Source organism: Bombina bombina, chromosome 8 (genome assembly GCF_027579735.1).
Source record: "Bombina bombina isolate aBomBom1 chromosome 8, aBomBom1.pri, whole genome shotgun sequence".
Classification (NCBI taxonomy): domain Eukaryota; kingdom Metazoa; phylum Chordata; class Amphibia; order Anura; family Bombinatoridae; genus Bombina; species Bombina bombina.
The window spans coordinates 321083239-321097369 of record NC_069506.1 but is presented as its reverse complement, the minus strand read 5'-3'; the positions used below and the strand labels follow the sequence as shown (position 1 = coordinate 321097369).

General features: G+C 39.2%; 1 protein-coding gene across 2 annotated transcripts in view; it reads left to right on the top strand.

Moving 5' to 3' along the window:
* KIAA2013 (KIAA2013 ortholog) overlaps window positions 1–7995 on the top strand; it is a 60244-nt gene extending 52249 nt beyond the window's left edge. Inside the window, exons 3-4 of one of the 2 annotated variants that reach the window (XM_053691530.1) lie at window positions 4071–4116; window positions 6449–7995. In XM_053691530.1, coding sequence (XP_053547505.1) covers window positions 4071–4116; window positions 6449–6450 — 48 coding nt within the window. In that variant the 3' untranslated portion in view covers window positions 6451–7995. The remainder of the gene's footprint in view (window positions 1–4070; window positions 4117–6448) is intronic. The other variant, XM_053691531.1, reaches the window with a different exon arrangement.
* The last annotated feature ends 6136 nt before the right edge of the window (window positions 7996–14131 follow it).

Below are 14131 nucleotides of genomic sequence, written 5' to 3'. Positions count from 1 at the left end.
GAACGCCTGATTTTATCAAAGCGTGGTTTCTCTGAGTCGGTTATTGATACCTTGATTCAGGCTAGAAAGCCTGTCACCGGGAAAATCTATCATAAGATATGGCGAAAATATCTTTATTGGTGTGAATCCAAGGGTTACTCATGGATTAAGATTAGGATTCCTAGGATATTGTCTTTTATCCAAGAAGGATTGGAGAAGGGATTATCAGCTAGTTCCTTTAAAAGGACAGATATCTGCTTTGTCTATTCTTTTACACAAGCGTCTGGCAGATGTTCCAGACGTTCAGGCGTTTAGTCAGGCTTTAGTTAGAATCAAGCCTGTGTTTAAACCTGTTGCGCCGCCATGGAGTTTAAATTTAGTTCTTAAGGTTCTTAAAGGGGTTCCGTTTGAACCTATACATTCCATAGATATTAAGCTTCTATCTTGGAAAGTTCTGTTTTTAGTAGCTATCTCTTTGGCTCGAAGAGTTTCTGAATTATCTGCTTTACAGTGTGACTCGCCTTATCTTGTTTTCCATGCGGATAAGGTGGTTTTGCGTACCAAACCTGGATTTCTTCCTAAGGTTGTTTCTAATAGGAATATCAATCAGGAAATTGTTGTTCCTTCTCTGTGTCCTAATCCTTCTTCCAAGAAGGAACGTCTGTTGCACAACCTAGATGTGGTTCGTGCTTTAAAGTTCTACTTACAAGCAACTAAAGATTTCCGTCAAACATCTTCTTTGTTTGTTGTCTATCCTGGAAAGCGGAGAGGTCAAAAGGCTACGGCAACCTCTCTTTCTTTTTGGCTGAAAAGCATCATCCGTTTGGCTTATGAAACTGCTGGCCAGCAGCCTCCTGAAAGGATTACTGCTCACTCTACTAGAGCAGTGGCTTCCACATGGGCTTTTAAAAATGAGGCTTCTGTTGAACAGATTTGTAAGGCGGCGACTTGGTCTTCGCTTCATACTTTTTCCAAATTTTACAAATTTGATACTTTTCTTCGGAGGCTATTTCTGGGAGAAAGGTTCTACAAGCAGTGGTGCCTTCCGTTTACGTACCTGTCTTGTCCCTCCCTTCATCCGTGTCCTATAGCTTTGGTATTGGTATCCCACAAGTATTGGATGAATCCGTGGACTCGATACATCTTGCAAGAGAAAACAAAATTTATGCTTACCTGATAAATTTCTTTCTCTTGCAATGTATTGAGTTCACGGCCCGCCCTGTCTATTTAAGACAGGTAGTATATTTTATTAAAAAACTTCAGTCACCTCTGCATCCTATGGTTTCTCCTTTTTCTTCCTAACCTTCGTTCGAATGACTGGGGGGTGTAGTTAGGGGAGGAGCTATATAGACAGCTCTGCTGTGGGTGCTCTCTTTGCCACTTCCTGTTGGGAAGGAGAATATTCCATAAGTATTGGATGAATCCGTGGACTCGATACATTGCAAGAGAGAGAAATTTATCAGATAAACATAATTTTTTTTTTTTTTTTTTACTTTGCATAAATGTTTTGTATATGATCCATTTATGTAGGCCATCTGGGAGTGTTTTTGTAACCTATATAGTTTTGCTTATTTTTTTTAATAACATTGTGCTGATTTTCCGACTCCTGACCAAGCCCCAAAGTGTCAGATGTATACACGCGTTTACAGACTCCTGCTGGCTCCTGTTTGTGTAATCTGTCATTTCATATGCAGCGAAGAGGTGGGGAGTGTCTGCTCTTCCTGCTTTCTCAGCTCCTTTCACTGGGTGGTCCAGCCTAACCTCATCAACAGTGCTAAACTGGGAGCTTCTAAGTAAGTTTTTAAAAGGTTTCATACTGGATTTTTAGATCAGTATTTGTGCATATTATTCTTTATAGTAGTGTCTATTACATGCAGTTATATTTTGTTCAGAATATTAAGGGAAATAGGTTTCCCGAATATTATTTGGCTGCACTATTCGGTTTCCGAAACCAAAACTTTGATTTTCGTTAAACAATTACATTAGTTTTTGTTAAAACTAATGTACACGTTTCAAAGCTACAGGTGAAAATTTCACATGTAGCACAAATACTTACCTTAATATGGTCTCCAGACCATGGAGAGCTTGTTAAAGGGACAGTCTACACCAGAATTGTTATTGTTTTAAACGATAGACAATCCCTTTATTACCCATTCCCTAGTTTTTGCATAACCAACACTGTTATATTAATACACTTTTTAGCTCTGTGATCTAAGCCTCTACAAACTGCACCTTATTTCAGTTCTTTTGACAGACTTGCATTTTAGCCAATCAGTGCTGGCTCCTAGTAACTCCACATGTCCTAGTAACTCCATGGCGTGAGCACAGTGTTATCTATTTGAAACACATGAACTAACACCCTCTAGTGGTGAAAAACTGTCAAAATGCCCAGAGAAAAGAGGCATATGAACCTCCTAGGTTTAGCTTTCAACTAAGAATACCAAGAGAACAAAGCAAAATTGGTGATAAAAGTAAATTAGAAAATTGTTTAAAATGACATGCACTATCTGAATAATGAAAGTTTATTTTGGACTAGACTGTCCCTTTTAAGGTAAGTATTACCTGCTTAAAAAAAAAAAAAAGCAAACAAATGAATACTGATGATTTTCAGCAGTATTTTTTAGTTTATTTTTGTTCATTCATTTGGATTTTTGTGTTGCATGTGCATTTGTCTAAAAAATGAATGTGCATCGCCATTAGTTACAAGTACTGCTCCATTCTGTGGCTTTGCTCACACTGATTATAGACTTTCCTCTTCACTCCTCTGTGTATCATTGCTCCCTGGTAATCCAGTAAGTCATCTAAGTATACACAACCCAGTCACACACAGCAGTTCCATAAGTAACCCTATAACTGCCAAACAGCTCAAATTATTCATCTCATTTTCCATTTTTACACTTTTCAGTTCCAAGATTAAAAGGAAATTTATTTTTGGTAAAACTCTTCTACAAGTCTCCTCTGTCCACATCATTGTATACATCATCCTATCTAGCATTTATTTAATGTTCTATGTGGGCAACAGGGGCGGAACTACCATTGGTGCAGCAGGCGCAGTGGCACCAGGGCCCAAGGGCTTGGTAGGGCCCATAGCAGCCAGTCTATACAGTACAGAATGTGTACAATCCTAATGTAAGGCAGCCCTTCATTAGTATAGATGCAGGTACATCTATCAATCCACAAACTCATTATGCAGAGCAGCATGTATATTGTTACCAATGCTTACTACTAAGTTACATTTAGGGGCCCATAAAGATTTTTGTACCAGGGCCCTCTGTTGAGCAGGTCCGCTACTGGTGGCCAAAGCACCTAACCATTGGAGGAGAATGACTATCTAGCATGTATTTCATTTTATGTCCCTTTAACACACTATGCACTAGGCATGTGCTATTGCGCCACCAGCAGCTTTCTGATCTTTTCTGAGCTGGATTTCTTTTTGTGAAAGTGCAACACACTAATATCTTGATTTGCACAGATCTTTGTATGTTACACTTACCCAAGAAAAGACTCTGCACCCAAAAGACCAGAATGCTGCTGGTGGCGGTGGCTATTTTCAACATTTGTTTGCTAACGAACTACACAAATGCACATTCCTACTATGCACATTATATTTATTTATTACAAGTTTACTGTCCCTTTTTAATAAAATGACTAAAACACGACCATTTAAACCTGCCCAGAAACTGACTCCACCAAAACTACCAAGTTATGCTTAAAGATTATTCAAACATTGCCCCTGGGCCACCAAACCACAGACCTAGACTGACTCCAGCTCTGTACCACCAAGGCAAACCCCACAACTGTCCAGATTTAACCCTTTTTGAAAAAAAATTGGACACCCCCAATTTAGAGCATTGATTGTTTTTTATGTTAAATGATATACTCAAAACACAAGATAATAGGAAATTGTAAGGCTGCACAATATGATACAAAGCAGAATGCCAAGAGGCTGCGGCTTAAGCTGGGTGCCTAGATGTTTCTTGCCAGCTTGCACCAGTAGAGCTGAGTTTGCTGGAAGGGCAGATCTATCTCATATTTTCTGGGGGACTTGATATTCTGTGACAGCAACTAGTGTCCCTTTTCTAACCTTGCAGATGCCTTTATCCCCCGTCTGTGATGAAGTATGTATGGCTGATCCTTGTAAGTATAATGAGAGATGCCCTAACTAACCCTGTGTTTTACGTTGCTCTTTCTTACCTTCTTAGACATTTTGTTTGCTTGTGCTGTGAGCTCTCTTGCTGTAACAATAGACACAGTAGTAAACTATGTGCTGCCACGGTCTAGTAAGTGCATTTGTTGAGTTTGTAAGATATGGCATTTCATGACAAGACTATTTAATGGCCAACCTGCCAAAATATTTCTAAAATCTCAGGCAGTACACAAATTTAGCTTATTAAAGGACCCCTCAATGCAGTAGAAATGCATAAGTAACACGCGCATAATAAAAAGACAATGATTTAACACCTACTCTGATTTTCAAATAATCAGTAGATTTATTTTTTTTCTGACAAATTGTATTATTTCTCCCATTTTCCGGCCCCTGTATCATGTGACAGACATCTGCCAATCACAGACTAGTATACGTATACCCTGTAAGCTTGTGCACATGCTCAGTAGGATCTTGTTCCCCAAAAAGTCTGAATATAAAAAGACTGACATTTTTTAAAATGGGAGTAAATTGGAAAGTGTCTTAAAACTGCTGCTCTTTCTGAATCATAAACGTTTATTTTGAGTTGAGTGTCCCTTTAATATCACTACAAGCAGTTAAAGGGACATAATACTCATATGCTAAATCACTTGAAACTGATGCAGTATAACTGTAAAAAGCTGACAGGAAAATATCACCTGAGCATCTCTATCTAAAAAAGATATTTTACCTCACAATTTCCTCATCTCAGCAGAGTAAGTTCTGTGTAAAAAGTTAAACTCAACTGCTGCTCAGCTGCAGGTAAAAAAAAATAAAAAATGAAGAAATGAACAGCAGCCAATCAGCATCAGCAGCGCTGAGGTCATGAACTGTTTTACTGTGATGCTCATGAAATTTTATTGTAAACTTCCTTACACTGAATAGGGAAATAACATGAGTGCACGAGGCTCATCCCCTTAGCTGTCCCGGGACAGACATACTAATATGCTGCTTAGAAATCCTTTACAATTGGATGTGGCTACTGAGGAACTTTTGAGGTAAAATATCTTTCTTTTTTACATAGAGATGTTCAGGTGATATTTTCTAGTCGGCTTTTTACAGCTATGCTGCATCACTTTCAAGTGTTTAAACATTTGGGTATTATGGCCCTTTAATTATTTAGAGTTAAGCACATTTACTGAGGCGGAGTTTTGCATTTGGAAAGGAAAAACTGCTGGGCAAAACTTCCAACAGAATGATTATTACTCCATATGCTATTGTTTTCCTGCTCTACTAAGTGGAGTGTTATTTAACCCTTTACTGGTGCCAGTTGGTGCAGTTTGACTTTTTCATACTGGGTGCCGCCATTTTGGACCTCACGTATTCTTGTACTCAGTGCCTGGAGTGGTGGAACATTTACAAATCAGTGATGACGCTGACTTCTTCACATCTTTATTGTAAGCCAGCTAGAAGTGCACAATACAGAACAGGAGTTTCACATTTTTGCAGTTTAAAAGCTCTTTAACATAAGAACAATGCAGCCACTTAAAAAAATGCAAAGCTCTCTGCAAATTCACTACTGCTTCTGTCACAGAGTTAAGGGACACTAAACCCCAATTTATTTTTTCATGATTTAGATAGAGAATACAATTTTAAACATTACAATTTACTTCTATTATCTAATTTGCTTAATTATTTAAATATCCTTTGTTGAAGAAATAGTAATGCACATGGGTGAGCCAATCCCCCAAAGCATCTATGTGCAGCCACCAATCAGCAGCTACTACGCCCATCTAGATATGCTTTTCAGCAAGGATATCAAGAGAATGAAGCAAATTAGATAATTGAAGTAAATTAGAAAGTTGTTTAAAACTGCACACTCTTTCTAAATCATGAAAGAAAAAATTTGGGTTTCATTTCCCTTTAAGCTCTAGGATGACGGTTCTTAACAGGATGATGTAAAGTTTGACCACACTGGCAAAAGTAAGGGCTAAATTAGAGAATGGGTTTGATTTAAAGCTGCAGACACAGAAGCACATCAATAGCATAGCAAGTAGTAACCTTAGTATTGTGGTTGTACCTAGCAGTTTATTGACCTCTAAGCGCTGCGTTTATGGGTAGTTAGAGTCTGTATGATGCTGGGGCACAGATTGTTGCTGTATGATGACACTGGTACATTGTTTAATGCATTGTGCCCACCAGTCTGCAGTAGTTTGGCTTATACCTCCCACAAACAAATGAGACATCACTGCTGGTACCCACCATAGTGATATAAACTCTAGTTCTGTAGCTGCTAATACAGTTAGCTTAGCTCCTTAATAATGGCATATTTTATTGATTGAACAGGACGATGTTAATGTCTGAGTGAGCACATTCCCAGCACGAGGCTTCAAATTCCAAACTCTATGCAAGAAGCAGAAAGACAATCCGCTTCCAGAAAAAACAACTTCAGGGTATCCGTTTTCTGCCTGTGATGAAGAGGAGCTGCCAATCAAGAATGGTGTTATGGATTCCATTTATAGATACGAGTAGTTCAGTTGTGTGATGATTTTATTACTACTAATGTTAAATGGTTATTGTCAGAGTGTGTGACTAACAGTAATATTTAACTCATTTACTTAAAGGGATATGAAACCCAAAATGTCTTTCATGATTCAGATAGAGGATGTGATTTTATACATCTTTCTAATTTACTTCTATTATCGCATTTTCTTCATTATATGGCAGCAGTTTTGCATTAATGTTATCCATTTGCAAGAGTGCTATTTCCTGCCATTTAGTGCTACAGATACCTAAGTATCTCTTCAACACAGAATATCAATAAAACAAAGCAAATTTGATAATAGAAGTAAATTTGAAACTTTTTAAAAATGGTTTGTTCTGTCTGAATCACAAAAGAAACATTTTGGGTTTCATATCCCTTTAAAAACATGTTGGCAGACTTTACAAATACATGTCTGACAAACTCTTGGTATGGGCTGTATACAGATTGTTAGGGGGGAATTGTGGGTACTTTTTTTGTTTTTTTTACTGAATTTAGCATCATTGTCTCTTAATCTTCCTTTGAAATGACAGATCTCAGAAGATATAGCCAGGACTTTGAGTCTGTCAGACCAATTTATTTGTAAATAAAATAATATAGATGCTGTTAAAATTAGGAAAAGCTAAATTGTGTTCTTTTTTAAAAGGACATTGTAGTGTTTTTAAAATGTGATTCTGGATCCATTATAATGTTAGCATCTGCTATGTAATATAGGGTGTTTAATAATTTTGTTATCTCTTTGCATTCTGGGATCAGCTTCTTGTGGATGCCATCAATGTCTGAACCACAGAGAAGCTGATAGGTGCCTGCTGATCATGTGTTTGATTGACAGATGCATGGTGTATAATCACCAATCATTTAACCACATGCTCAGAGATTGGTCCTGGGATTGTGTTAAAGGGGCTATTCTCAGATTTAGGATGCAACAGCTAGAATTAACATTGTTAAACACAGCACAATATGTATTTATTTGCTGACGTGCTAAACATGTGGCTGCTCATACATAACTGATGTTAATAAACTTAATTTTAAATGACTTTTAAAATAAACATAACAATGTGCTGAAATTTTTAATATTTTTCTCAACTTTAATGAATAATAAGAATGTCTGAATTGTTTTATTTTAATTTATTTTGCTGATAGTTGTGAATTTCCTAATAACAATTAACATATAATTAACATTTTTCACAGACTGGTAGATGTCAGATAACTGTCCTAAATTATGATATGACTTCTGTTTTTATCTATTTTAAATTGTTCTGTTTGAATCTTGGCAATTTGTTTGTTAATTTGAGAGTGATCATGTTGTAGATTATTAAAGTTGTGTTTAATTAAATTTTACAATTTAAAACTGTTTCCTCTTATTTTTTTGCTCAGAGCCCAACAATATGTATCTGGAAATGTCCTCAATTTCTTTCATACAAGTGGTGAGAGTCCACAATCTATTACTCATGGGAATTACTCTTCTCTACCACTAGTAGGAGGCGAAGATTCCCAAACACCAAGAGCCCTATAAAACCCCTCACACATACCTCAGTCTTTCTTTGCCTCTGCTGAAGGTGGTTGAAGAATTAAGATGTGCATGTAATTCTTCAGAGAAAGGGGTTTTCAGTCTATGTTGAGGCCTGGGACAGATCTTTCACTATTTCCCTTGCTTTTGCACGTGGCGGGTCTTTTGGTGCTCTTAGATTGCGCATGTCCTTTAGTCTCTTAAGAGCCGCAGTTATTTTCTCACCCTGGGTTTGCTTGTTGGGTTAGCACACGTCCCTTTTAGTTTTCCTGCGGGTTGATTTATGCACTCGTCGGGTTATTGGTATGCAGTTGTTTGGCGCGTGTTCGGAAGTAATGTTTGTTTCTCCTTTTCAGCTACTTAGGTGGGGGTAAATGGTTTCCTTTCCTCAAGAGCTTTTTTAAATTTTTTATAGTGTTTATTGCTTTGTTATGCCATATGCTATAATGGATCAGCAGGATTCTGTCCCTAAATTTACCCAAGAAACCGACTCTTAACACCTTTCTACAATGTGCTCATTGTAAAAAAACTGAAGCGCCCTCTTCAGCTCAATTATGTGGCTCATGTTTAAATTTGTTAATAATGCACCTACTCTTTGTTCATTACAGGTTGATGCTGAAGTGGTGCCTCCTGCCATGAAGTCTTTCATCAAGGCTGCAGTCTCTAAGGCGTTGGCTGCTTTCCCACCTTCCAATAAGCGTAAAAGGTCAGTTCAGATTTTACCTTCTACAAGTGCTATGTGCCCTGATCACAGGGATACTCTTGTATCTTCAGATGATGAAGTTTCCTCTGGGGTTTCCTCATCTGAAGTGGCACCTGATATTTCCTCTTCTTTATTTAAAGTTGAACATATTCATTCTCTTTTAAAATAGACTTTAGTCACTTTAGGGGTAAGAAGATCCTAAAACTTATGATGATAACCCTTGTAATCATTTAAATTCATTTTTTTTAGGACTATGTTAATCTCCCTGACTTTTTACATGTGCCTGGTGCTGTCTCTGACATGATTGCTAGTGAATTGTCTAAGCCAGGTGTGTCTTTTAATCCATCTGCAAGGTTTAAAAAGTTATATCCTTTATCTACTGCTAATCTAGCTTTATGGGAAACGATTTCCAATATTGATGGGACCATTTCCACTGTGGCTAAACATACTATTCCTTTGGAAGACAGTATTTCTTTTAAGGACCCTTTAGATAGAAAGTTAGAATTGTTTAATAGAAGGGCTTTTTTACATGCTGGTTATATTCTCAGGCCAGCTATTTCTATTGCTGATGTGACTGTTGCTTCTACCTACTGGTTATAAAGTCTTTCAGAACAGTTTTTTGATGACTCTGTTAGTGCAAATCTATTGAGTTTGCTTCAAAGTTCCAAATCTTTTATTTGTAATGATGTGTTTCATATTATGAAAATTAATGTCAAAAGCATGTTTTTAGCATTTCTTGCCAGGAGGGCCTTGTGGCTTAAATCCTAAAATGTCGATATGGTGTCTAAATCTTGATTGTCTCTTTCTTTTATTTGGGTCTGATTTAGATTCTATTATTTTTACTATTACTGGAGTTAAATTAGCTTTTCTTTCTCAAGACAGGAAGTCTTAAGAAAATCCGAAGCTTCTAATAATTTCCGTTCTTTTCGACAGAATAAAGAACAGAAAACTGACTCCTGGGTTCAAAAGCAAGGTTCCTCTGGTTCAGTCTGGAGACCTAATGCTAACTGGAACAAGTCAAAACAGGGTAAGAAATCTGTCCCCTCTTCTAAAACCACATGAAGGTGCGGCCCCGACCCAGTATTTCTGTTAGGGGGGAAATTAAACCACTTACAGGAGGCTTGGTTTCAGTCTGTCCCAGATCCCTGGGTTCAGAATATTGTTTCTCAGGGATATCCAGGTGAGTGGTCTCTCTTTATCAGGATGTGTTCAATCAGATTGTGGATCTGATGGACTTTTGTTTGAATGACAAACTTCCCAGGTACTTTGCAAGGTTCGGGATCCTCAGGCAGTGGATGCTTTAGTAGTTCCTTGGTCATTTCAGCTTGCTTATCTGTTCCCTCCTCTGGTTGTTCTTCCCAGAGTGATTTCCAAGATAAGGCTAGAGAAGTTTGTTAGCTATCCAGCATGGTCTTGCAGGATTTGGTATGCAGATCTGGTTCTGATGTCAGTTGCCCTCCTTGGCCTCTTCCTCTGCAGTCAGACCTTCTGTCCCAAGGTCTTTTTTTTTTATTTTCCCATCCGGATCCCAAGTCTCTAAACTTGATGTAAATTGAATGCTTATTTCTTTTTTAAGACACGATAAGTCCACAGATCATCTTAATTACTAATGGGATATTCACCTCCTGGTCAGCAGGAGGAGGCAAAGAGCACCACAGCAGAGCTGTTAAATAGCTCCTCCCTTCCCTCCCTCTCCAGTCATTCTCTTTGCCTACGTTAGTGATGGGAAGAGGTAAAGTGAGGTGTTAGATTAGATTCTTCAATCAAGAGTTTATTATTTTAAAGTAGTGCCAGAGTGTGCTGCTTTGTTCTAGGGTGTAGCCGTAGTCCATATCAGTCTCTACAGTAGAGCTTTGGTGACTTTAGAGCAATGGGAACTTGTGAGACCTAATTCTCACTGTGCCTTCCATATATTGATGCTGCCCTGCCTCTGGAAAACCTGAGAGATTCTAGCTCGGGACTTTCTCTTCATTCACTGGTCCATGTGATGGATAGGACCTCTCAAACCTGGAAACTGCCTTGCTGCCAGGCAGAATATGAGGTAAGTGCTGACTTTATTTCTGGGGGTACAGAGAAATCTCAGAAAAAGTTTGGGCACTTGATTTTTTTACACAAAGACCTCATCGAGATTGGGCTCCTTAGTAAGGGCGCTAACAGAGTGCATCTCCTTGTTACTTTAGGGGACACTTGGCAGCTTGGACGCAGGCACTGGGGCTGTATGACATGTGACTCATCTCCCGGCGGTTTCAGAATTAATAGCCGACCGGGAGATTTCATATTGACAGACTAATGTGGAGAGCGAGATCAGTGTGAGGGTGTTTCACTCTTGAGTTATCTTATGGACTAAGCAGCCACCTAAGGAGAGAAAGGAAGCTAAGCAGTCTGTTGTTTTGCTCCCGGTCGTTTAACTTAATAATGGCAACCGGGAGAGGGCTATTGAAACGCCCATGAGGGGCGTAGCTTGTGTGGCGCCAATTTGGTTGTGCACTGCTTTTTAGTACTTCCGGTTATCGGACAGAAGGAGACTAATAGATTCTAGTGGTTGCGCTTAGACACCTCCTCCCAAGCATTTCCGGTTATTGGAGGGAGCGCAATATTTTATGTCAGAATTTTACGCTTAGAGCCAGCACTCCAACTGTTAGGATTTTAACAGAAGGACTGGCAGGCACCTCAGCAGGGTTATGCTGAGGTGTATAAGAGTATGCAGTACTCATGTACGTCATGTACCTACTTAGCATTTTTTTTCTGCCTTCATAAGTAAAAAGTTTCCTCTTTAAAAATTAAAGAGACAGTAAAGGTCTTTATGTGTTTATTTGGATATAAATTCAGTCAAGACCTTTATGGGATTAATCATCCATACGTCAGTCTGATGTCCCAAGAGACCCTACTATGCAGGGTTATCATTATTAGAGTGGCTCCTTCTGTTGTTAAATAAATGTGTCTCTAACAATCCATTCCCTGTTCTTTGTAGTGAGAACCTTTCTATAGAGATAAATGGGATTCTCATTAAATGTCCATAAAATATTACAGTCCACCCATGCAGTGCCCTGCGCTTCCTCACCAACTCCGTCTGGAGTTTTCATAGCAAGATATCGCTTCTCTAATAAATCTTTGGCGATATCTGTTGCATTGTCTGTTTTTTCCCCATGCTATGTATTTAATCACAAACTATTCCAAATGTTTTATTCCCTGAAGTTTTAAGTGGAAGATATTTCGGTAATAGATAAGGGAAACATCTCAGACTTCGTCTGGGTAATTCCTTTGTCTGATATTAAAGTGGTTTTCTGGATCACCTCCGTTTGCTACATAAGGAGGTTCTAGTTACCCTGAAGGGCTCCGGTATGACTGGCCCTTTTTTCTCTATCTCCTATATTTAAAAAGTTGTTTCCCATAGCCAACGTGGGTAAGGAGGCATGGCAAACAGTCCCCAAGGGGGAAGGAGCTTTTCCAATCTTAGCTAAGAGAATTACTATACCCATAGAGGATAGTTGTGCTTTCAAGAATGGAATGGAGATCAAAAGATTGGTGAGGTTACTAAAAAAGAATGTACACCAGGGCTTACAATGGCAGCCAGCTGTGTGCATTGCTACCGTCACTAGTGCGGCGGCATATTGGTTTGATGCGTTGTCTGATGCTATTAGGACAGAAACTCCCCTGGATGAAATCTAGGATAGGATAAAAGCTCTTAAATTGGCTAATTCCTTTATTACGGATGCTTCCCTTCAAGTTATCAATCTGGAAGCATAGATTTCAGGTTTCTCTGTTCTAGCTCGCAGAGCCTTATGAGTAAAACCTTGGTCTGCAGATGTATCCTCTAAGTCTAAACTTTTAGTGATCCCTTACAAGGGAAAGACCTTGTTTGGACCTGGCTTGATGGAATTTATCTCTGAAATTATGGGAGGTAAGGGTTATCTTCTCCCTCAGGATAAGAAAAACAACCAAAAGGGATGACAGAGTAATTTTCGTTCCTTTCGAAATTTCAAGGGAAATTCTTCTGCTTCCTCCTCCAAGCAGGATCAGTCTAAACCTTCCTGGAGACCCAATCAGTCTTGGAATAAGGGAAAATAATCCAAGAAGCCTGCTATTGAATCAAAGGGATCTTGTAGGGGGCAGACTCCTTCGCTCAGGCTTGGGTTTGAGATGTTCAGGATCCCTGGGCAATCAAAATAGTGTCACAGGGATACAAACTAGTTCAAAAGTTTCCCTCCCAGAGGCAGGTTTTTGCTTTCAAGATTATCTGTATATCAGACAAAAGAGAGGCGTTCTTGCTCTGTATCAAAGACCTCTCCGATCTGGGAGTGAGAGTTGCTGTTCCAAATCAGGAACAGGGTCTGGGATTTTATTCCAATCTGTTCGTGGTTCCCAAAAAAGAGGGAATTTTTCAGGACAATTTTAGATCTCAAGAGTCTAAACAAATTTCTCAGAATACCGTCCTTCAAGATGGAAACTATTCGTTCCATTCTTTCTTCGATCCAAGAGGGTCAATTTATGACAACAGTGGATTTAAAGGACGCATACCTGCATGTTCCCGTTCACAGGGATCATCACAAGTTCCTAAGGGTTGCCTTTCTGGACAAACACTTCCAGTTCGTGACTATTCTCTTCGGTCTTGCCGCAGCTCCCAGAATTTTCACAAGGGTGCTGTGTTCGCTGTTGGTGGGGCTTAGATTACGAGATATTGCAGTGGCGTCCTATCTGGACGACATCTTAGTCCAGGCACCATCCTTTCAACAAGACAGATCCCACAGGGACTAGGTGTTAGCCTTCCTGCGATCTCACGGGTGGAAGGTAAATTTGGAAAAGAGTTTCTTGGTCCCAAATACAAGGGTAATTTTATTGGGAACCATTATAGATTCCCTATCAATGAAGATTTTTCTGATCGAAGTCAGGAAATCAAAGAGTTGCGATACATGTCTAGCACTTCAGTCCACTCCTCGGCCATCAGTGGCTCAGTGCATGGAGGTAATCAGACTGATGGTGGCGGCAATGGTCATCATTCCATTTGCTCGGTTTCTTCTTAGACCTCTGCAGTTAAACATGCTCAGGCAATGGAATGTAGATTATGCAGACTTGTCTCTTCAAATACATCTCAGGAGACAAGGGACTCTCTACAATGGTGGTTGTCTCTGGATCATCTCTTCCAGGGAACCTGCTTTCACAGACCATCTTGGGTGACTGTGACAACAGATGCCAGCCTTCTAGGGTGGGGATCAGTCTGGGGCTCTCTAAAGGCTCAGGGAACATGGACTCAGAGTCTATTCTACCCATAAACAT